At 42.6% G+C, this 23,565-nt stretch overlaps 1 protein-coding gene across 2 annotated transcripts; it reads left to right on the plus strand.

Annotated features, from left to right (window-relative positions):
* The first annotated feature begins 4,189 nt into the window (after window positions 1-4,189).
* LOC144600385 (short coiled-coil protein) lies at window positions 4,190-22,895 on the plus strand. Of its 2 annotated transcripts, XM_078411968.1 has the most exons (4): window positions 4,210-4,354; window positions 13,124-13,195; window positions 20,039-20,122; window positions 22,018-22,895. In XM_078411968.1, the coding sequence occupies exons 2-4, from the start codon at window positions 13,177-13,179 to the stop codon at window positions 22,158-22,160; spliced, it is 246 nt and encodes an 81-aa protein (XP_078268094.1). In that variant the 5' UTR covers window positions 4,210-4,354; window positions 13,124-13,176; the 3' UTR covers window positions 22,161-22,895. The 2 variants fall into 2 exon arrangements, with proteins under 2 accessions (XP_078268103.1, XP_078268094.1); XM_078411977.1 differs by lacking the exon at window positions 20,039-20,122 and having other exon boundaries at window positions 4,190-4,354.
* The last annotated feature ends 670 nt before the right edge of the window (window positions 22,896-23,565 follow it).

Genomic DNA, 23,565 nt, shown 5'->3' on the forward strand with positions numbered 1-23,565 from the left:
CAACCTGATCTCCCGGTGGCTGAGCACTTCACCTCCCCCTCCCACTCCCAGTCTGACCTTTCTGTCTTGGGCCTCCTCAAGTGTCATAGTGAGGCCCACCGCAAATTGGAGGAACAGCACCTCATATTTCACTTGGGCAGCCTACAGCCCAGCGGTATGAACATTGACTTCTCTAACTTTAGATAGTTGCTCTGTCCCTCTCTTCCCCTCCCCCTTCCCAGTTCTCCCACTGTCTTCCTGTCTCCACCTATATCCTTTCTTTGTCCCGCCCCCCCTGACATCAGTCTGAAGAAGAGTCTCGACCCGAAACGTTATCCATTACTTCTTTCCAGAGATGCGGCCTGACCCGCTGAGTTACTCCAGTTTTTTTGGATACCTTCGATTTGTACCAGCATCTGCAGTTATTTTCCTACACAAATCAATCTGCTGGTAATTCTAAAAGATGTTGTGAAGAATAATTCCATGTCTATCTCTTATTGCATTCTTGTTTTTAGTAATTGGTTGCTTGGTTGACCACAAATCTTAAACGTCTTTGTTATATCTTTGACCTAGCATCTTATTATGCCAAAGACAGACACAAAATGCTGGAATAACTCAGCAGGATATGCAGCATCTCTGGAGAAAAGGAATGTATACAGAGTAGCTATGAATGAATGAATGAATTAATGAATGAATGAATGTTTATTGGCCAAGTATGCATATACAAGGAATGTGCCTTGGTGCTCCGCTCACAAATGACAACACAAACATGCAGTTAACAATTAAGAATAAAGCATAAACACATCAAAACATTAAGGATACAACATTACGGTCTAAACATGTGGGTGAAAATAAACCAGGGCAAAAAAGAGACTACAGACTTTGGTTATTGAGTAGAACTATCACTCGTGGAATAAAGCTGTTTTTATGTCTGGCTGTGGCTGCTTTGACAGTCCGGAGTCCCTTCCAGAGGGAAGTGCTTCGAAGAGTTTGTGGCCAGGGTGAGAGGGGTCAGAGATGATCTTGCCCGCTCGCTTCCTGGCCCTTGGGGGAAAGTTCGTCAATGGGGGAAAGGTTGCAGCCAACAACCTTCTCAGCTGTGCGAACGATCTGTTGAAGCCTCCGGATGTCGTGCTTGGTGGCTGAGCCAAACCAGACCATGATGGAGAAGGTGAGGACTGACTCAATGATAGCAGTATAGAATTGGACCATCATTGCCTGTGGTAGATTGCTATGCTGTTGATGGTAGCACCATAGGCTCTAAAACCTGTTTTATCTATTTCAAATGAATAGTAAGTACAATGTATAAAATCTAACATTTAAAGTCATTAATAGAAGCATGAATATTTCAACACTATGTATGCCTCAATCAACTGGGGTCTGGCTGGAACAACTGGGATCTGGCTGGAGTAATTAGGATTTACAAGCAGTAAAAAAGGACACAAATTGTTGGAGTAACTCACTGGATCAGGCAGCATCTCTGGAGAACATGGATAGGTGGTCTGGACTTTTCGTAAGAAGAGTCCTGACCCAAAAGGCCACTTATTCATGTTCTCCAGAAAATGTTGCCTGGGCTGCTGAGTTACTCCAGCACTTTGTATCCTTTTTTTGTAAAGGTTAATCCATTTTCAAATAACCTGAAGTCATTGGTTGTACTTGGTTCCTCCCAATGATGCTCAAACGTTGAGGCTGAGGAATATGCCAAAATTATTTAATTGACATTAAATCATCACTGATCCACATTCTCCAGAGAATGCTAAGGAAATATGTTGGAAGGAACCGCAGATAGTGGTTTAAACCGAAGATAGACCGAAAATGCTGGAGTTACTCAGCGGGACAGGCAGCATCTCTGGAGAGAAGGAATGGGTGATGTTTCGGGTCAAGACCCTTCTTCAGACCCGAAACATCACCCATTCCTTCTCTCCAGAGATGCTGCCTGTCCCACTGAGTTATTCCAGCACTTTGTATCTTTTATTATAAACCGGCATCTGCAGTTCCTTGCTTCTAAGTACAGGAGAGCTAGTATACAGTTCCTGTCCAGAATAAAAATATTACTGGACTAGCTAGGCATTTCACCTACCATGTCCTGTTATTTCAATGCATTACTTTAACTTTGCTTTTCCTTGCAAAAGTAGTAGCTTTAGAGTGAGCAAAACTGTTCAAAAGGGAAACTAGTATATGGATTTTAAATTACCCCCTTACCAATTATGGTGCAATTTAATGACAAGGAAACGGAAGCAAAAGGAGTAGACCAAATGTTTAAAGTCCAGAGTTGTTTCTGTTTAGCTCATTTTTTTCCAGCCATTAGTTGTAAGCTTTAACCTTTAACCAGTTTGCTGAAGAGCAGATCAGGTATCAAGGTAGCAGGTACAGTTTCAATTATTCATTGCTGAGCATTCTATTCTGTTCAACATGGACCGGCAGATCCATAGCTGGTCACTTTGGGCTCTTGTTTGATTGTTAGGAAATTGGTTGCTGCCTGGTCGAACTTAGAAAGAGAATCATGGATCAAGCTGAAAATCTAGAAGAGGACGACACCTTCACAACTATTTCTCTGGCTGATGATTCAGGTAAAGTCTAGTTAATGGGTAATCAGTAACTCAAAGTACACAGGGAATTGACAAGCATTGGTTTTCAATTACTCTCAGAGCACACAAATTGAACCTTGTGCACCCAGGACCTAGGATCCACACAGGATTTGGAATTAGTATATTAGTCTATAGCATTGTTAGGATGGTGTACTATTGTTTCGAGAACTAGATGAGACAAGATCAAATGTATGTGCATTGGAAAAAAAAAATTCATAGCCACAAACCTCTGCAACTATTTTGATGTGGAAAATATGTTTTCACACTGCATAAGCTCCCATTCAAAAGCTCTGTCGTATCACAATGATCGACTCATTGATCCCGTATCTTCATTGCAGCTCCATTCAGCTGCTCTTGGTTCATAATTGTGAAGCTGTGTTCTAGCCATTTATTATGCCACATTTTTAGAATGGAGATGGGTGGAGAATTATTTGCTTGGAAATTCTCAAACCTTTAAAACCATGGCACGATGGTGATATGGCAATAACATTGTGTAGCATGATTGCCCACTATAGCTGGTTTGAGTTAATTTGCTGAGGAAAATAAGCTTTTAATTCAAAGAAAAAAGTTGTGATGAAGATTAATGTATATGAATTGTGCGATGGTTCTCTTTTGTTTGAAGTGGCTTTCAGTAAGTGAACACTCTGGAAAGCGAAACGAAAAGGGGGGCAAGATTGGATTTTTAACTTGATGGTGCTGCATGTTTGTAATTGCAGTGAATAGTAACTGGGGGAGAGAGAGAGAGTGGTGGGGGAGAGGGTGAGGGTGTTGGGGATGGCGAGAGGGTGGAGGGACACTGGGACAGGGAGTAGGAGAAAGTGGTGGAGGAGAGGGTGGTGGGGGGAAAGAGTGGTGGGGCCAGAGAGGGGGAGCTGAGGACCAGGGAGGTGTGGGATGGGGAGAGAGAGAGAGGGTGGTGTGGGATGGGGAGAGGGGGTGTAGGATGAGCAAAGGGAGAGAAAAGTAGTAAGGAAGAGGGATGGGGTGTGAAACAGAGGGCGGTTGGTGTGGGACAGGGAGGGAGTGGTACAACTGAGGGAGAAGTGCGGGAGGGGGGGAGATGGGGAGGGGGGAGATGGAGGGAGATGGGGAGGGGGGAGATGGAGGGAGATGAGGAGGAGGAGGAGGAGAAGGGAGATGGGGCGAGGAGGGAGATGGGGGAGGAGGGAGATGGGGGAGGAGGGAGATGGAGGGAGAGGGGGAGGAGGGAGATGGAGGGAGAGGGGGAGGAGGGAGAGGGGGAGGAGGGAGAGGGGGAGGAGGGAGATGGAGGGAGAGGGGGAGGAGGGAGAGGGGGAGGAGGGAGAGGGGGAGGAGGGAGAGGGGGGAGGAGGGAGAGGAGGGAGAGGGGGAGAGGGGGAGGAGAGGGGAGAGGGGGGAGGGAGGGAGAGGGGGAGAGGGGGAGGAGAGGGGAGAGGGGGAGGAGGGAGAAGGAGGGAGGGGAGGAGGAGGGAGAAGGAGGGAGAAGGGAGAGAGGGAGAGAGGGGGAGGAGAGGGGAGAGGGGGGAGGAGGGAGATGGAGGGAGGAGGGGGAGGAGGGGGAGGAGGGAGAGGAGGAGGAGGGAGAAGGAGGGAGAGAGGGAGGAGGAGGGAGGGGGATGGGGAGAGGGAGAGGCGGTCCCTCTGCCTTCCTGTGCGGGCCGGGTCTGTCTCCCTCTGCTGGCCGCCTCGTTAATGGCAGCTCCTTCCTGCTCCCCCTCCTCCTCCTCCTCCTCACCCGGAGACACGGATCGGGCAGCGGCCGGTGGTGTCGGTGGTGGCGGCGGCGGCGGCGGCGGCGCAGGGAGGTGAGTGATCCGCTGGGCCCCGCAGAGGCGGCGAGCTGTCGTCGGGGCGACCCGACCCTGCCCGGCCCGGCCTGACCCGCAACGCCGGTGTAGCGGGGGCCCAGCTCCGCCCGCAGGCCGGGCACCGGGGAGGGGAGGGGAGCCGGGCCGGGCCGGGATGGGATGGGATGCAAGGCCTGGCTCAACCTCTGACCAAGGCCTTGTCCAAACCCCCCCCCCCCCCCCCCAGGGTTGGTGCCCAGTATCTATTGAACCCCTCCAGTGGGGCAACGGTGCATTTTGAGCTTTGATTTGCACAGCCAGAAATTAGATTGCACATTTAGATCACTCTCTTCTTCAACACAATGTGAAGGAAATTACAATTTTACCCAAGAATACACGATGCCTCTTCTGGACTGTATCGTTCATGCAATTTGGATTGGAGATTTATGAAGTGTGTTATTGTGTCACACATCACCAGGGCTTCAGCAACACCCACGTAAGATGCAAGATCCAAGCCTGGCAAATGACTGGATTAACATCCACAGAAAGAGCTTGGCAGGTCTCCATGTGATTTGGGTTCCACTGGAATGGCACTCTTGTGCTTGCAGCCACTTTTGAACTTTGTTGGAAGCTCTGTCTGCACAATATCAAGTGTTCAGGGGGACTCCATCATGGAAACAAGCCCTGCAGCCCACCAAATCTAATCAACACCTACCCTTCTCCACAAATTCTACATTAACCCAATTTCTTTATACTCCCCACATTCCCATCGCTTTCCTCCAGATCCCACCATTCACTTGCATACCATGGACAATATAATTGGCCATTTAAATAATCAACCGACATGTCTTTGGGATGTGGGAATAAAGCAGAGCACCAGGAGGAAGCTCACAAGCTAACAGAGAATGGGAAAATTCCACACAAGCCATATCTGAGGTCAAAACTGAACTCAGGGCTCTGGCACTGGGAGGCAGCATTTCTACTAGCTGTGCGACTGTGTCATCTTATTTCACCATATTACTTTAAGCTTAGTTTAAAAAAAAATGTTTCATAGATATTTACTATGATCATACAGTTTTTGAATTGGAACTTTCCTAGGAGCATTGCCTCTGCAGTTTTATCAGACCAGAGATCACGGAGGTATTTGACAGCACCTACGCCTGTACTTTCTAACAATAGGTCATGACTTCCTACCCCAGGAGTATTTCAGGCTTTTGTGTCATACATCATTTTGCGGCTCGCTGTGGTGTTAAAGAGAGGACTGATGTATAAAATAAATAACTTTGTGTATTTTGGACAGAATGCAGCAATGTATATCTGTGGATCTGCTACCTTAACCAAAATACACTCTGTCAATGGCAGTGCTTCCCTGATTGAGCAGTAGTGGCGGCACGGTAGCGCAGCGGTAGAGTTGCTGCTTTACAGCGAATGCAGCGCCGGAGACTCAGGTTCAATCCTGACTACGGGTGCTGTACTGTAAGGAGTTTGTACGTTCTCCCCGTGACCTGCGTGGGTTTACTCCGAGATCTTCGGTTTCCTCCCACACTCCAAAGACGTACAGGTATGTAGGTTAATTGGCTGGGTAAATGTAAAAATTGTCCCTAGTGGGTGTAGGATAGTGTTAATGTACGGGGATCACTGGGCGGCACGGACTTGGAGGGCCGAAAAGGCCTGTTTCCGGCTGTATGTATATGATATGATATGATGTCAATGCCAGGAAACCCTGCTTGATGTAATGAGTAACCAGAATAATGTCCGGATTAGGGACCATTAACTAGAGGGGGAGAGAGGATGGACAGACTTGAATTGTTTTCTCTGCAACGCCAGAGATCGAGTGGAATCTGACAGAAGTATTTAACATTATGAGAGGCATAGATATGGTAGACAGGAGAGCTAATCTATTGTTACTGTTCAGAATAATAAAAATCAATGGACTGGCTTGGGATTTTACCAATGCTGTACTGTTATTTCAATGCAAACTAATTTTGCCTTTCGTTACAAAAAAGTAGCTTTAGAGTGAGCAGTGGAAAAACTAGAATTGTTTTCTCTGGAAGGCAGAGGCTGAGAGGAATGTAATAGAATAGAAGTACATAAAATTATGAGAGCCATAGATAGAGTAGACAGTCAAAACCTTTTTCCCAAGGTGGAAATAGCAGATACTAGAGGACATAGCTTTTAGGCGAAAGGGGCAAAGTTTAAAGGAGATGTGCGAGACAAGTCTTTTTACACAGAAGGTGGTTAGCGTCTGGAACACATTGCCAGGGTTGGTGGTGGAGGCAGAAACAATTGTGTCATTTAAGAGATTTTTTATGGGCACATAGATATGCAGGGAATAGAGGGATATGGATTATGTGGAGGCAGATAAGAGTTGACCTTGGCATCATATTCGGCACAGATGTTGTAGGCCAAAGGCCTGTTACTATGCTGTACTGTTCTATGTTCTATATAATCTCTTGAGATCTGATATCCTTTTAGGGTGTGCGCATTGTTCTGTGCTTCTGTTTGTCACACCGTTAGGGGTCAGAATTTCCTGCTGCCCCAGTGTGTATGTCTCGGTCTCCACTCCATGGTGCTTTTCCCGTTGGATCCCATTAGAAAACGTCCTTTGAGAATGAGGCCCTGCAGTGATGGCCACCAACAGCTGAGTGAAACATTGGGATTCACACTGCTTCCCCTGGATGGAAGCATTTGCTAGGTTTAACACACTGGCACTTCTGCACATTCATGACAATCTTTCATAATGGACACAAACATGTGTGGATGTTCCAGGCCAACATGTTTAGCCCCCTGAAAAATAGAACTATTGACCTTAGTCTTTATCGAACTTTGAAATCGGAGAACAGCTGACTCACTAAGGCCTAAGGTTCCAAGCTCCGCCGGTGCTGTTAATAGATCCCAGCCAAGGTTAAGATAAGTCAGGCCTGGCATCCTCAGAATTCTTGGTAAAGTAATTGCAGAAGAATGGGCTGCAGGTGTCGAATGCTGGAGGTACAACCAGGCTGTGTTATGAATCTGGGATATTTGCTCTCCTTAAGTCATAGAGTCATACAGCATGGAAACAGGCCCTTCAGTCCAGCTTGCCCACATCGACCAAGATGCCCTAACTATACTGGACTCGCCTGCCTGCATTTGGCCCATATCCTTCTGAACACTTCCTATCCATATACCTGTCCAAATGTCTTTCAACAGAGGATTCAAAGGTAACCGTGCAGGTGGTGCTCCATGCACTTAGAGCAGCAACTCTCTAGAATTGATGCTGTTGCAAGGGAGAGATGGAAATATGTATAGTATATGTACTTTCTAGTGGAGTCGACGGAAATAGAAGCTTGGAATTTCCAAAGGCATTTGTGCAATTTCTGATGTCCAGCCAGGGACTTTCAGCATCGACTATATTGTCCCATTCTAGCTCCCGCACTCCTCCCCCCACTTGCCTTCTTCCAATACACTCATGCCCTTGCTGTGGCCTTCATGATGGATCCCTTGGGAATTTCATTCAGCTGCTGGCAGTTATCACAGTTATCACTGCAGGACTTCATCCTTAAAAGACATTTTCTAATGGGAGCCAACAGGAATAACACCATGGAGTGGGATCAGAGGTCTACATACCACGGCAGCAGGAAATTATGTCCTCTAAAAGTGTGACAACCAGAGGCATGGAACAATTCCCCTTCATGATTGAGACACTCCAGCCAAAAACATGATATAGTTGAATATTGCAGGCAGATTTGACAAGACCAGTAAGCTGCCGGTGGGTGACTGGTCACCGTTGGAAAAAATGTACCAGCTTGCCTTGCTTCCTCTCTCATTTGTCCAATGTGCCTTTGCTTTATCTGCTTTATAAATTACCACACTATATGCATCCACCCCCAACCAACCCACTTGGAGCAGTTTGTTCCACATCTTTGCCAGCTTCCATGTGATGTCGTTATTGAGACATAGTGTCAATCAGCACAGCAACAGGCCCTTCACCCCACCTCGTCCATGCCAACCAAAATGCCTCCTCTAAGCTAGTCCAATTGCCTGCGTTTGGCCCATATCCTCTTGAACCTTCCCCATACATGTAGCTGTATAAATAAGTGTATTTTACAGCACCTTCCTCAACTACCTCCTCTGGCAGTTTGTTCCATATACCCACCACCATCTGAGTGAAAAGGTTGCTGCTCAGGTTCATATTAAATCCTCTCACCTTAAACATATGTCCTCTTGTTTTTAATTCCCCCTACCCTGAGTAAAAGACGCAGTGCATTCACCCTTTCTATTCCCCTCATGATGTTATACACTTTATCGTTATACTCGGATATGCATTTTCTTTCTATACTTGTGCCCCTACTTGTGCTAGAACCTGTGACAAACTAAAATTTAGGACATGATTGGGATTAAATTTAGGATCTTAGGTGAACCATCTTGAGTATTATTTTCAGTGGAAATTAGCCATTTTCTCAGAAAATCAACCATTTTCATGTTTCCTATTCATGATGCAATTTTTTTTTTAAATTATAAATTTTAGTTAGCAAATTTGCTTGAAAACTAGTGGATACTGTACTAGAAATAGCAGGTCAGGCAGCATCTGTTGAGAAAGGGAAAAACCATGTTAGCATTTCAGGTCGATCACAGATGGTTTATTTCTCCAGAAATGGAGAGTTTTTCCTGTATTCTCTTCGTTATACTTAAAACACACTTGCAGTTTACCAACAACTGTATTCTGTCAAGCTAGAACCTAAGTAAAGAATTAATAATTAAAAGTGAAATATTGCAGCAAAGAAACAATTAGTATAATATTTCTACAACATCTATTATTGACACTGAAAGATTATTGTGCGATATATAAATGTTCGATTTCCTGTACAGATTTATTTGAATATAGCCGTCTTGTGCATTTAAAGTCAACTGATGTTCATTTGGTTCACCGATAACCATATAGATAACAAATTCAACAACGACATCATTTCTAATGTAAGGTAAACAGGCAAAATGTAATTGTCGTACATTCTACCATGGTAATTGGTGCCTAACACACACTGCTATGTCGACATAAATGTATTTGAATAAACCTAACATTTTTTAAGGGTTCTCTTTATATATGTGTGTGTGAACTCAATCTTCTATTGCTTGCAGCCTCTCAAAGGAAAATATCTTTGCACAATGCTATTTTCTTTCTAGTCTGTGCTTCTGTACAATTGTTTTCTTCACTAAATGTCTGAACCATTGCCTGACAAAAGAGACATCTTGTTGCCTCTGATCACTTATTTTTAAATTCTGAACCAACTTATGCCGCAGCTAATGAATAAAACATATTTGATTTTTTGGGGCTGAAGAGGTGTTGGGTGAGATAAATTTGGCAGGGTGATAGTGGTGGTCAATTTTTTATCTGTAGAAATTAAATAGAAACTGGTGCAAATAACACATTGGAATGAAAAGTTATTGATTTTAAATGGTAGCTCTTTGTGTCTCTCAAAACATATTGTCTATCAATTGAGTATTGCTCATGTTATCTACATTATTTCAGATTTCCAGCGTTTGTTAATTTTTAAATCCCTGGCAACACTTTTTGTGAACGTCCTAGTGTTTAATGACTAGGACAAAACCAATATAGATTCAAGATGATGCAAATTTTAGCCAAAATTAGTATTTGGGTTTGATGTTTGTGCTAAATGGATATTGCCTTTCTGAGTAATGGATGTACAGATAGTTCTGCTATAATCTGTGTTTCCATAATACTAATTGGATAAAATGCAACTGATGAATTAGGGAACGCTTGTTGTATTAGGAGGATCGAATTGGTTATGATGCGATTTTGATTACGAATTAGACAACCACTTAAAAGTTACTTTGGAAATTGTAAAGTGGCAAAAAAGCTGTCTTGAGAAAGAACAGTCCAGGGTAAAAGACTTTCTGAGTAACGTTTCTGCAGTAATCGTACACCATTGTCTATTCGGAACATCGCTGCTATTTTCACTCTGTTATTGTGAATCTGAATCTCTAGCCCTTAACTAGGGTTGAATTTGCAACCTGCGGCCGGGGCTCTGGAACTCCAGCCCAGCTGGAGCCAGCACATCTATCCCCATCGCCGAGCGACTTCCTTGGCCGGCTGGATAAAACAGCAAAGCTCTGGAACCAAGAGTGCCAGAAAATCAGTGGTGGAACTGTAATGAGTAAATATTAAATTTCAGTGCAAGATTATATAACTAAATTAATTAAGACAGGGTTAAAATATAAAACACAGCAGAGAAGCCAATTACCACCTTTTTGAGCTGATTATCAATTAATGTGCAAATTTACTTCAAAATGTTATTAGTGTATAGAAACATATTCACATTATTTTGAAATGTCTGTTTTCATAACAAGAGGATTTCAGTATAGGAGTAAAGAGGTTCTTCTGCGGTTGTATAGGGCCCAGGTGAGACCACATCTGGAGTATTGTGAACAGTTTTGGTCTCCTAATTTGAGGAAGGACATCCTTGTAATTGAGGCAGTGCAGCGTAGGTTCACGAGATTGATCCCTGGGATGGCGGGACTGTGATATGAGGAAAGATTGAAAAGATTAGGCTTGTATTCACTGGAGTTTAGAAGGATGAGAGGGGATCTTATAGAGACGTATAAAATTATAAAAGGACTGGACAAGCTAGATGCAGGAAAAATGTTCCCAATGTTGGGCGAGTCCAGAACCAGGGGCCACAGTCTTAGAATAAAGGGGAGGCCATTTAAAACTGAGGTGAGAAGGAACTTTTTCTCCCAGAGAGTTGTGAATTTGTGGAATTCTCTGTCACAGAGGCCAGTGGAGGCCAAATCACTGGATGGATTTAAGAGAGAGTTCGATACTCTAGGGGCTAGTGGAATCAAGGAATATGGGGAGAAGGCAGGCACGGGATATTGATTATGGATGATCAGCCATGATCACAATGATTGGCGGTGCTGGCTCGAAGGACCGAATGGCCTCCTGCACCTATTTTCTATGTTTCCATAACCCTTTTTTCTCCATTGACATTTGTTTTTATAACGTGATTTTCTATATTGTGAGGTATTGTATTATGCATTATAGCAGAATTATAAGTATTGACATCCCAATTGTATTTTTAAATTTGTACTATTTATAAATAATAGAATTTACTTTCATTTCTCCACAACACCTGAGCAATATAATTGAATTGAATATAAAATGACTGCAGATGCTAGAAATCTGAAATAAAAACAGAAAATACCAGAAACACTCACCAGGTCAGGCAGCGCCCGTGGAGAGCGAAACAGAGTTAGTGTTTCAGAACAGAAATCTGTGTGCAATTGGCTTGACACTTAATATCATTTGTTCGACATAATCTGCTTCAAAAATACCAATCACTATACTACCCTCTCAAATTCATCAGAAGAATCCTCCTTACTTTTAAGCAGGATTTTTATTGGTTTTAAATCTGGTTCCTTTGCTGGGGAAAGCTTTCTGTTTAGTTGAGCAGCCATCTCTCAGCTGGTATTCTTCGTGGTTTGAACATGGTATTTTCAGGCTTTTTGACATTAACTGTGCATGATTTTTGTCATCTGACACCGCTATACGTACACACTGTCCAGCATGTTATTGGATCACGATCAGGAGGCGGGGAAAGGTTAACCCTTCTGCTCCCAAACCTAAGATGCTGTTTTTATTTGCTGTTCCAACTGATATTGAGTAACAATCAGTACTCAATCAGTAGCAATCAAGAACCAGAGGACATAGGTTTAAGGTGAGGGGAAAAAGATTTAATAGGAAGCGGTAGGGTAACTTTTTCCACACAGTGTGATGGGTGTTCCACACATGAGCTACCAGGGGAGGTACTTGAGGAAGGTACTTTCACAACTTTAAGAAACACTAGACCAAGTGGACCCGTTGGGCCCAAACCTCTCCTGCATTGGTGCAGCACCCTCTCCTACCCCCTCCCCATTTCCCCTTCCCCCTCTCCATCCCCCTCAACCCCCCTTATCCACCTTCCTCCCACCTCCCTCCCTCCCTCCCTCCTCCCTCCCTGGGAGATAGATTTAAACTTTAAAATGTGAATAACTTAAAAAATATAACACTGATTTCAATAAAACTACTTGCTTTACCATTAAAGCGATGACGGTGAGTAAGGTGGGCCTAAAATTGTCAAGCTATCGTGTACCGTTTTGGCTGTAGTTCCATCACAAATAAACAAACAAACGAGAGTTTTAGTATATAGATTTAGACAGTTACATGGATAATATAGGTTTAAAGGGGCATGGGCCAAACATAGGCAAGTAGCACTCATGTAGATGGGACATGTTGGTTAGTGTGGGCAAGTTAGATTAAAGGGCTTATTTTCACACTGTATGATTCCATAACAGCTAAAAATGTATATTTTACCAGATGTTTGGACATCAGACCTGTGACTTTTGTCTACATTGGGTGTTGTACTTGCCAAGTTTTTTTTCATTAATTTTTCTGAATTTGGGCATTGCTGGAAAGGCTAGAGTTTATTGGCAGCACCGAATTGGCTTTGAAAAGGTGGTGGTGATTTGCCGCCTTGACCTGCTGCAGTCCTTCTGGTGAATGTTCTCTCAGGGTCCCGATGGGTAGGGAGTTTGTGATTTGGACCCTGGAAGGATGAAGAACAACAACATATTTTAGAATTGGGACGATGCACAACTTGGACCAGAAGCTGCAAATGATGCCCTTGTACTTCCAGTTGGTAGAGGTCATGGATTTGTGATGTACTGATGGACCAGTCAGATAAAATGAAGCTAGATCTTTTACTGGTATCTTTTGTATCCACAAGTAAACTTTTGCTTTTTATTTCCTTTCAGTGGATTCTGGATCACCAATCTCTGATTCAAATCTTGACAGTGAGCTGCTTACAATGAACGCTGATATGGAAGGTATATAAAATCCACAATGACTGTAATAACTTTCAAATGTAACCTTCTCCTCTTTTCCTGTTATTATCGTGTTTACTGTTCCCTCTTCACTGTTTGCAGGGAAAGTGGAGATTGGAAAATTCTATTCTAATATTACCTGTGGCCTGCTGGTCACATTGCCAAAATATTACCTTTCCGTCACCGGGTTTCCAGTCTCGTGCTAATCATTGGAGCTGTTAGAACTTATATTTTATCTCAGAAATGTTTCTGTGTATACACAGTCAGCAATTGCATGCTTAGGTAATATTTTAGTTTAGTTTAGAGATAAAGGGCGGAAACTGGCTCTTCGGCCCACCGTGTCCACACCGACCATCGATCCCCGCACACTTACACTATCCTACACACATGAGGAACAATTTTTACATTTTTTACCAAAGCCAATCAACCTATAAACCCGCACCTCTTTGGTGTGGAAGGAAACTGGAGCACCCGGAGAAAACCCATGCAGGTCGGGGAGAATGTGCAAACTCCGTACAGACAGCACCCGTAGTCAGATTTCTGGCTCTGCAAGGCAGCAACTCTACAGCTGTGCCACCTTGCTGACCATTTAAATGAATGACTAGTTAATTGTTTTTCTGACGTTAGTTGAGAGAAGTGTTGCCCAAGACCCCAATGCTGTTCCTTAGACAAAGAATGCACAGTGGGGCATGAGTTCTTTTCAAACCCATTCAACCTCAAAACACAAAGTGCTGGAGTGACTCACAAGGTCAGGCAGCATCTTTGGAGGAAATAGGAAATAGGTTCTGAGTCAGAACCTTTCTTCAGCTGAATTAGTCCAGCACTATAGGTTTTGCTCACGATTCCAGCATCGACAGATCCTTGTCTCAGCCCATTCTACTATTCAGCTGACCTTCTACTTCAGCTTCATGGTACAGCCCTGTCCATGTATACATTGATTCTTTTTCAGTGTTAATCTTCAACTTATTTAAGAACTGTGTCTCCACATTCCTCTGGGATAGTGAATTCCAAAGATTTGCAATCCTTTTGTACCTCTTTTCCACCACAGCATCTGTTTCCACATAAGTAGCAGCACCCAACTATTTATCAGCATCACCACCTTTATCCTTTCCATTCTCTTCAGATTATCTGACCTTGAGGAGGGAGGGAGAATGTTTTTTCAACTCAACATCATCAAGTTCAAGGTAGCCACAAAATGCTGGAGTATCTCAGCGGGGCAGGCAGCATCTCTGGAGCGAAGGAATGTGTGACGTTTCGGATCGAGACCATTCTTCTGATTCTTCAGTCTCGACCTGAAACATCACCTATTCCTTCTCTCCAGTGATGATCCTGCTTGTACTGCTGAGTTATTCCAGCATTTTGTGTCTAGCTTCGGTTTAAACCAGCATCAGCAGTTCCTAGATACACACATCATTAAGTTCAAAATCATCATCATAGGTCCATGACACAAAATATATTCTTTAGCAGTTGAATCTATTCCATCCTGTTTACACCCTGAGATGAGCTAGAATAGCTGAGAGAAATGAGTGGATGTGGTGTATTTGGATTTTCCGAACGCCTTTGTTAAATTCCCACATTGCATAAAACTAAAGCGCATGGTCTTGGTGGAATGTGTTGGCAAGGAATCAAATTTGTTGATAGGAAGTGAGAAAAAGATAAAAATGGGTTTTGTACAGATGTACCATGACTTCCTGACTTTTATATTCTGTGCCTTGATTGATGCAAGCAAGCATACTATGTGCCTTCTTTGCCACGTTATGAACGTTTAGGGAGCTATGGATTTGCACAACAAAATTAGCGGCACTGGCACAATAGTAGAGTTGCTGCCTTACAGCGCCAGAGTCCTGGGTTTGAACCTGACTATGGGTGCTGTCTGTATGGAGTTTGTCCATTCTTTCTGTGACCACATGCGTTTTCTCCAGGTGCTCTGGTTTCCTCCCACACTTCAATGAGGTACAAGTTTGTAGGTTAATTGGCTTCGGTAAGTTCTAAAATTTGTCCCTAGTGCGTGTAGTTTAGGATATGGGGTGATCACTGGTTGGCACAGAGTTGGTGGGCTGAAGACCCTGTTTCCACGCTGCATCTCTAAAGTCTAAATATCTCTCCACATCAATGCCATTTATTGTTTAATTTCCTCTCGCATTTATCCTCACAAAATCCATTCATATTTGTCCAGAATAATCTTCATTTGTTATTTCTACACCCAAATTTACATCTTGCCTGTATCCTGCTGTATAATTTGATAACTTTCCTCAATCCACCAATTTTTTGAGTCATCTGCACTTACTAATTAGACCACATAATTTTCATTCAGAAACAACTGGGGTCCCAGCACTGATCCGTACAAAATACTATTGGTCACATACTTCCAGTGAAATTTCTCAACCGGGCGGCACGGTGGCGCAGCGGTAGAGTTGCTGCTTTACAGCGAATGCAGCGCCGGAGACTCAGGTTCGATCCTGACTACGGGTGCTGTACTGTAAGGAGTTTGTACGTTCTCCCCGTGACCTGCGTGGGTTTTCTCCGAGATCTTCGGTTTCCTCCCACACTCCAAAGATGTACAGGTATGTAGGTTAATTGACTGGGTAAATGTAAAAATTGTCCCCAGTGTGTGTAGGATAGTGTAAGTGTGCGGGGATCGCTGGGCGGCGCGGACTTGGTGGGCCGAAAAGGCCTGTTTCCGCGCTGTATCTGAAATATGAAAAAAAAATTAAAAATATTACACTCTGTCTTTAATGATCCAGCTAATATTGTGCCCATCTTACCAACTCACTGTGGATTCCATGTGATTTAATCTTCTGGACCAGCCTACCTTGACAGGCTTTGTCAAATGCTAGATAGACAACATCCCGTGCCCTACACTTATCAATCATCTTCATCACTTCCTCTAAAACTCAAATGAAAGAGGGAGACAGAATCCCCGCCCCCCCCCCCCCCCCACACAAACCTATCCGTTTTTCCATATGCGAATAAATCTTGTCCTTAGGAAGTTTGAAAGCGTGCACCACCACTCAGGAACAGCTTCTCCCCCTTTGTTATCAGACTTATGAATGGTACTTCCATAAGCTAGGGTACTGTCTGATTAACCTATGCCCCATTGCGAACATTGGATTTTGTCTATGGAACTGATACTCTACAATGGTGAGAACAATATTTTGCACTCTGTAACTCCTCCCCTATCAACTGTACTTGAGTTTGGCTTGATTGTATTTGCAAAACAAAGCTTTTTATTGTACCCCAGTACATGTGACAACAATAAACCTAGACCTAGGAATCTTCTTCAATAATTTTCCTACCACTAATGTAAGGCTCATTGACGTATAATTTATTGGTTTGTTCGTGTTACTCTCCTTAAGCAAAAGCACAATGTTGGCTATTCTCCAGTCTTCTGAGACCTTGAACATGGGGGGAAAAAGCATACAAAGATCCCTGACAAAGCTCCAGCAATCTCCTCCCTGGCCTCCCTCAGTATCCTGGGACATTCCTATTCCTATTCCATCAGGCCCTGGGAATGTATCCACCTTAATGTTTCTCGGCACACACACATCCTTTTCTTTTATACATACAGGGGTGTGTATAAGAAAATAAACACACCCCTGTATGTATAAAAATACATGCCCCATATGTGTGTATAAAATGCTTTGGGATTCTCCTCAATCCTACATTCCAAAGACTTTTCATGTCCCCTTTTAATTCTCCTAATGTTTGTCTACTTTCCTGCTTCCTTTATCTTCCTCAAGGACCTTGCCAGATTCCATCATGTTAAACCTTACATATACTCATATACTTCCTTTTTATTTTTGACTAATTTTATAATATCTCTTGTTATTCCAGGATCCTTAACCTTGCCATCCTTATCTTTCATCCACATAAAACATGCTGGTTTTGAACTCTAACCTGCTGGCCTTTAAACCCTCCATAATCAGTAATGCTACCCCCCCCCACCCCACCCTTTTACATCCTTCTCTATCACATTTGAAAAATCTTCAGACTGGCATGTTATGTTGTTAATCTTGGCAAAGAAGCAGCAACAATAAATAAAATGCCCAAATCTTCCTGGCTACCAGTGTTTGCTACTCATACATTTTAAAATATATCCTGCCTTTTTAATAGTATTTTGCAAAGGGGGAAATACCAGCTAAGATGTAGGAGTCCTCAACAAAGAATTAAGAGTCATAACGTAGATTTTTGGCTGTTGTTGGGCATCTTTTGTTCATTCAGTGGTAATTGCAAAATAATATTAATATGGCAGGAATAATTTGATAACTTGGAAACATTATGAGCTGTGATGTTCTGTTCCCCTCATCAAAAGCATTTGAGGTATTTATGGAAGAATAATTCCTTAAATATTTGGATGGGATTTATAAAAGTGTTGGAAGTAAAAATCACTTGATTTCTACACTGCACCTGGCTGAACAGGCCAACAGACAATCTGCTGAGGCTTCTGCTATTGCTATTCCAGGACTGTCTCTTAAAAGGTGTGGAAACAGGAGACACATTTTTCCTTTCTGTGGAGAGAATGTTCACTTCCTCCTTCAGCTTCCACTTCAGATGGCATCATTAAGAATGCAAGCTTTCAATTGCCATGAACAAACCTACAAGGCAGAACTTAAACTCCATAAATAATCTTATTCAAAAAATAAAATGCTACACTTTACATATAGTTATACTGTTGGAGCTGTACCCATTATTAAATAACAAGGTTTAAGAAAGCAGGACAATACTTGTCGCATTTGCTGTTTAAACTCCTTTAACTATGATCAAAACTTTGATTATTACAATCTTTTGACATCTACATTTTTATATAGCCCTTTTTAATATGAAAACACCATGACATATTTTCAACGTTGGTCCAACGTATGGTGCCAGTATTACTTGTTGATCTTTCAATGGGGTTAATGAAACAATGCGGATGTAATAGAATTTGAAAGATTATTTTACCAAAAGACATATTGCAACTTTAAAGTGGTTATAATTTTCTACAAAACATTGTGCTTTGGCCTTACTCTAAGAGAACCAAAAAATATCTGAGTTTGCTCTCTTTTTTCCCAGTAGATTTGAAACTACAGTTGTGTTCAAGGAAGTATAAAATGGGGACACGAGGAACTGCAGATATTGGAACCGAGCAAAAACTAGGCTTTGGAGGAACTCAGCGGGTCAGGCAATATCTTTGGAGGTGTAGGAGAGAACTGCAGATGCTGGTTTAAATCGAAGGTAGACACAAAATGCTGGAGTAACTCAGCGGGACAGGCAGCATCTCGGGAGAGAAGTCTGGAGAGAAGGAATGGGTGATGTTTTGGAACGAGACCCTTCTTCAGATTGATGTCAGGGGAATGGGCAGGACAGAGATAGAATGTAGACACAAAATGCTGGAGTAACTCAGCAGGTCAGGCAGCATCTCGGGAGAGAAGGGTTTTGACCCAAAACGCCACCTATTCTCTCCCGAGATGCTGCCTGACCCGGAGTTACTCCAGCATTTTGTGTCTACCTGTGATTTTAACTAGCATCTGCAATTTTTTCCCTACAGAGATAGAATGTAGTCGGAGACAATAAGATTGGTGGGAGAACTGGGAAGGGGGAGGGAATGGAGAGAGAGGGAAAGCAAGGGCTATTTGAAGTTAGAGAAGTCAATGTTCATACTGCTGGGGTGTAAGCTACCCAAGCAAAATATGAGGTGCTGTTCCTCTAATTTGCACTGGGCCTCACTCAGGACAGAAAGGTCAGATTGGGAATTGGAGGGGGACTTAAAGTGCTGAGCAACCGGGAGATCAGGTAGGTTAAGGTGGACTGAGCGGAGGTGTTCAGCGAAACAATCGCCGAGCCTGCGCTTGGTCTCGCCGATGTACAGAAGTTGACACCTGGAACAGCGGATACAGTAGATTGGAGGAGGTGCAAGTGAACCTCTGCCTCACCTGAAAAGACTGTCGCGGTCCTTGGATGGAGTCAAGGGGGGAGGTAAAGGGACAGGTGTTGCATCTCCTGCTGTTGCAGGAGAAAGTACCTGGGGAGGGGGTGGTTTGGGTGGGAAGGGACAGTTGACCAGGGTGTTGCGGAGGGAACGGTGGTGGAGATGGGAAGATGTGGCCAGTTGTGGGATCCCTTTGGGAGGTGGCGAAAGTGTTGGAGGATTATATGCTGAATATCTTTGGAGGGACTGGACAAGCGACATTTCGGATCAGAACCCTTCTTCAGACTGATTGTTCAGTCCAGCACCTTTGTTTTTGCTCAAGTATAAGACCAGTACTTGTCTAAAAGCAAGTAGTTCCAATTGTGTGAGAAGTTTAGAAAGCCTTGCGGCGTGTCATTCCTCTACACACAGTGATCTCCACATCAAGGGCTGCATTCTCGGGAGTCCTTAGATCCAGTGAGTAATTGAAACTTGTCATGATTGTTTCTATCGACGAAGGGAGTGTGGAAGAAAACCTCAATTTTGTTTGAGGCAGTCTAACCTCGTAATTAGTGCTCAGACTTGTCCTTTTCAGAGCGATTTTATCTATACTGAGGACTTCATAGCAAGCTCGACCAAATTATGTTTTCATTCAGACCACCCACTGCAACAGCATCTGTACAAGTGATTATAGCCAAAGACTACCACTTATGTTCATTATCTATATCCGGGCTTGGCCAATTATACGATTTTGGTTTTCATCTTGAAAACATCTGAAAAATTAGCCATAGATCTCTTCATAATTAAGAGAGGAGGAAAGAATGAGGAGGACTACGTGGCAGCATTTCATTTTAAAGTAACTAAATATGTTGGCTATTAGTTGTCTTGAGTCCCATTTGGTTTCTAGTTTGCAGGGTTCTGTGTTTATGACGTAAATTTGTGTAATCCTCCCATCCTAGTATTCGACCCCGAGAGTCAAGTCGAATTAGAAGAGAAGACACGACTAATTAATCAGGTTTTGGAACTTCAACACACTTTAGAAGGTAAATTTAATATGTCTTAACATCACAGGTGAAATCAATGCTTTGAATCTTCCAGTCTTCAGTGTAAAGGCATTCCCTCACCTTTCTATCTCCAGATTTTTGTCTAGCTGTTTAATTCTTGGCATTTCTACTACTTTCAGACCCTCGCCAACAACTTTGCATATGTAAGAGGACAATCAAATGAACTGAGAGGACAGGTCGTGGTGAAGGGAACTATACAGTCGAGAGATTAATATTTTAATGAACAAAAAAATATTGATGTGGGCAATGCAGTTGAAGTAGACTTATTGGACTTCAGCAAGGCCTTTGACAAGGTCCCAACTTGGAGACCAGTCCAAAAGATTAGAGCCCTTGGAATCCAGGGCAAGTTGGCAAATTGGATCCAAAATTGGCTTGGTAATAAGAGGCTATTCACTGTACCTCGGTACACGTGACAATAAATCAAGCTGAAGAGGCAGAGGGCGATGGCGAGGATGTTTTGGATTGATTGATTAATAGATATAGAATAGAAAGAGGCCGTCCAGCCCATCGAGTCCACGCCAACTACCGATCACCCATTCACACTTGTTCTGTGTTATCTCACTTTCACATCCACTCGCAACACACTTGGGGCAATTTACTGAGGCCAATTGACCAACAAACGCTTTTGAGATTATGGCTTGTGGTTGGTGGGGATATCATAGAGTTGCAGGGATACTGCAGAGTGGTGTGACCATTACTGTTCATTATACGCATTAACTGTGGATATGAATATAGGAGGTATGATTAATAAGTTAGGAGGTGACATAAAACTCAGTAGTGGCATTGATGCGAGGAAGGTAATTATGGGCTAAATGTGGCATAATATAGATCAGTTGGTAAAGTGGGTAGAGCAATGGCAGCTGGAATTTATTTAATCCTGTTAAATGTGAGGCGATGCACTTCAGGACATACAAAACAAATGATGAAGCCTGAACGCGTATTGAGGAAAACAGAGACTTGTACCAGTCAAAGGGTCCCAGAAGGTTGCAATACAGGTGTATAAAGTGGTGCAGAAGGGCATGCCTTCGTTAGCAGGAGCAAAGAAGATAAAGGCAGGGAGGTGATGGGTAGAATTTACAAGCCATTGGTAATGCCACAGCTGGAGTTCTGTGTATAGTCCTGGTACAATAGGAGGAATGTGATTGCACTGGACAGTGCAGAAGAGATTCACCAGGATGTCTGGAATGGAGCATTTCAATAATGAGGAAAGATTGGAATAGGCTGTGTTTGTTTTCTTCGGAACAAAGGTGGCTGAGGAGGGACCTGATAGAGGGATATGAAATGATGAGCACAGATAGATGGATTGTGGGAAACTTTCCCCTGTACCAAAAGTAGGGGTAAAGGGGGGATCTGAGGAAGAACTTTTCAACTCAAAGAGAGTGGTCCAAATGTGGAATGCACTGCCAGAGGCGATGGAGGCGGAGACTTTCACAACAATCAAGAAATAGCTCCATGAGTACTTGAATGTTGAGGCACAGAACATTATTAACAAAGTGCACGGAAATAGGGTTAGTATAACTAGTACACGATGGTCAGCGTGCACACGGTGGGGTGAACAGTCTGTTTTTGTTCCGTTTGACTCTGAAAGCATTGTCCTCAATCCTTATCCTTCAGTGTCATAATACTATCACTTTAAATCTCAATGGAAAAACTTTATACAAAGGAGAGATATTTTTGGAAAATGAGCCTTTAGTGTTGCTTTCATTTTATTTTTGTCATATAAAATAACAATTGCCTGTGGTGACATTCAGCAGAGTTGGCAAAGTTTATTTCTATATCAATTTAAAATATTACAGTACATACAATGCCACAGTTCTGCTGTTTTATATTGCAATCAGCGAGTAAGGCTTAATATTTTTAATTTGCCTACTCAGAGCTGTCTGCACGTGTGGATGCTGTAAAAGAAGAGAATCTGAAACTAAAATCGGAAAATCAAGTTCTTGGACAGTACATAGAAAACCTTATGTCAGCTTCAAGCGTTTTCCAAACAACAGACACAAAAGGCAAGCGGAAGTGAGGGCTTGCTTGATGTACACGTTACATGTTCTTATTCTACAGAATATCAAGATCCACTTCATTTTCTTAGCTGATGCAGCTGATAAAATGTGTCTGAAATGACATTTGTAAGACTGTGTATTCTTTCTAAAATGAACTCCCTAACCTGAATTTACCGAAGATTAAATTATTGAAAACTCTACAGATCATCGCTGGTTAGTCCCTATTAACAAGCTTAATCTTAGTAACATGTGAAGCATAATCCTTAACATTTAAATGTTTCCATATTTAACTTGATTATCACAGTACATTAGATATCTTTTGGTTGGAAATACTCATTAGGCAGTGTCCGTGGAGAGAGGGAAAATGCTCCTGACCCCAAGAGTATTTCCAACATTTTCTGTTTTCAGATATCCATCATTAACAGCTTCGCATTCTTAAACCTTTTATAACTATGTTCATACAGCAAGTCCACATTCTTAGGACTGGAGCCCTGGGATCAAAGTAATTTATATGTTGCTGTTGCGTCTAGTTTTTAACTTGACATGCAAAGTATAGCTTAGATTCAGAAAAAAAAGTGCAATATCATATTAGCATTTAGAAAATTGAATTGTCTTAACATTGCATATGCTGAGCAGAAGATGCATGATTTTTTAAAACCTGTACAATGGCCTCTTTTGTGTATCGTGAGATAATGCTTATAATTCTACATGGTGTCGTTTGTATTTGTCATATTAAAATGTGAGCTTATTTTTTACGTTACAAGGCTATGATGCATCTTTCAATTCAATTAAGTGGTTGACTCTGTCACAGTATTTGACATTTAACACATTTTTCCAAGAAACACATTGCCACCCCCAATTAAAAATTATTTGGCTGCCTCGATCTGAATTTGAAGCATATGTTATACAGAACTAAATCAAAGATTAAGGAATGCAAGAATTAATTTAAGGACTATAGCAGATTCCCTGTAGTATTTTTCTTCCATACCTGTGAGACAGAATTTACACTTCTGAAAAAAACAATAGGTTGTAGGAGCTGTGAGCAGGCTGGAGCCTGCATCCTCTGTGATTCAGTGTGCAAATACACACTAAGTGGAACCTTGTCCTGGAAATCGGAGAGATTGTCCATGTTGCTACTTGCAAGAAGTGCACATAGAGAAATTGGTCATTGTAACAAATATTTTTATTTCCTTTCCCTCAGAATGAAAGGTGCACAATTTCCTGCACCGAATTGATATTATTCTCCATTCCATCACCAGGCAGGTGACTTCCTTAAAAACACATTTGATCCCTTTCATCCTAAGTAGATTTTCCTTTGCAGTGTGGGGGTGATAGCTGTCTAAGGACATACCTTTTTGTGGCAGATTTGGTCCTTGCTAAACTTCTTATTATATTTGATGAATACTTTACACCGATCAGCCAAAA

Source organism: Rhinoraja longicauda, chromosome 1 (genome assembly GCF_053455715.1).
Source record: "Rhinoraja longicauda isolate Sanriku21f chromosome 1, sRhiLon1.1, whole genome shotgun sequence".
Lineage (NCBI taxonomy): Eukaryota > Metazoa > Chordata > Chondrichthyes > Rajiformes > Arhynchobatidae > Rhinoraja > Rhinoraja longicauda.

Bases quoted from the DNA above. Each gene is read 5' to 3' on its own strand.
- LOC144600385 (XM_078411968.1), top strand. The intron at 20,123-22,017 runs GTAAATTTAATA...TTGCCTACTCAG, and splicing joins ACTTCAACACACTTTAGAAG to AGCTGTCTGCACGTGTGGAT.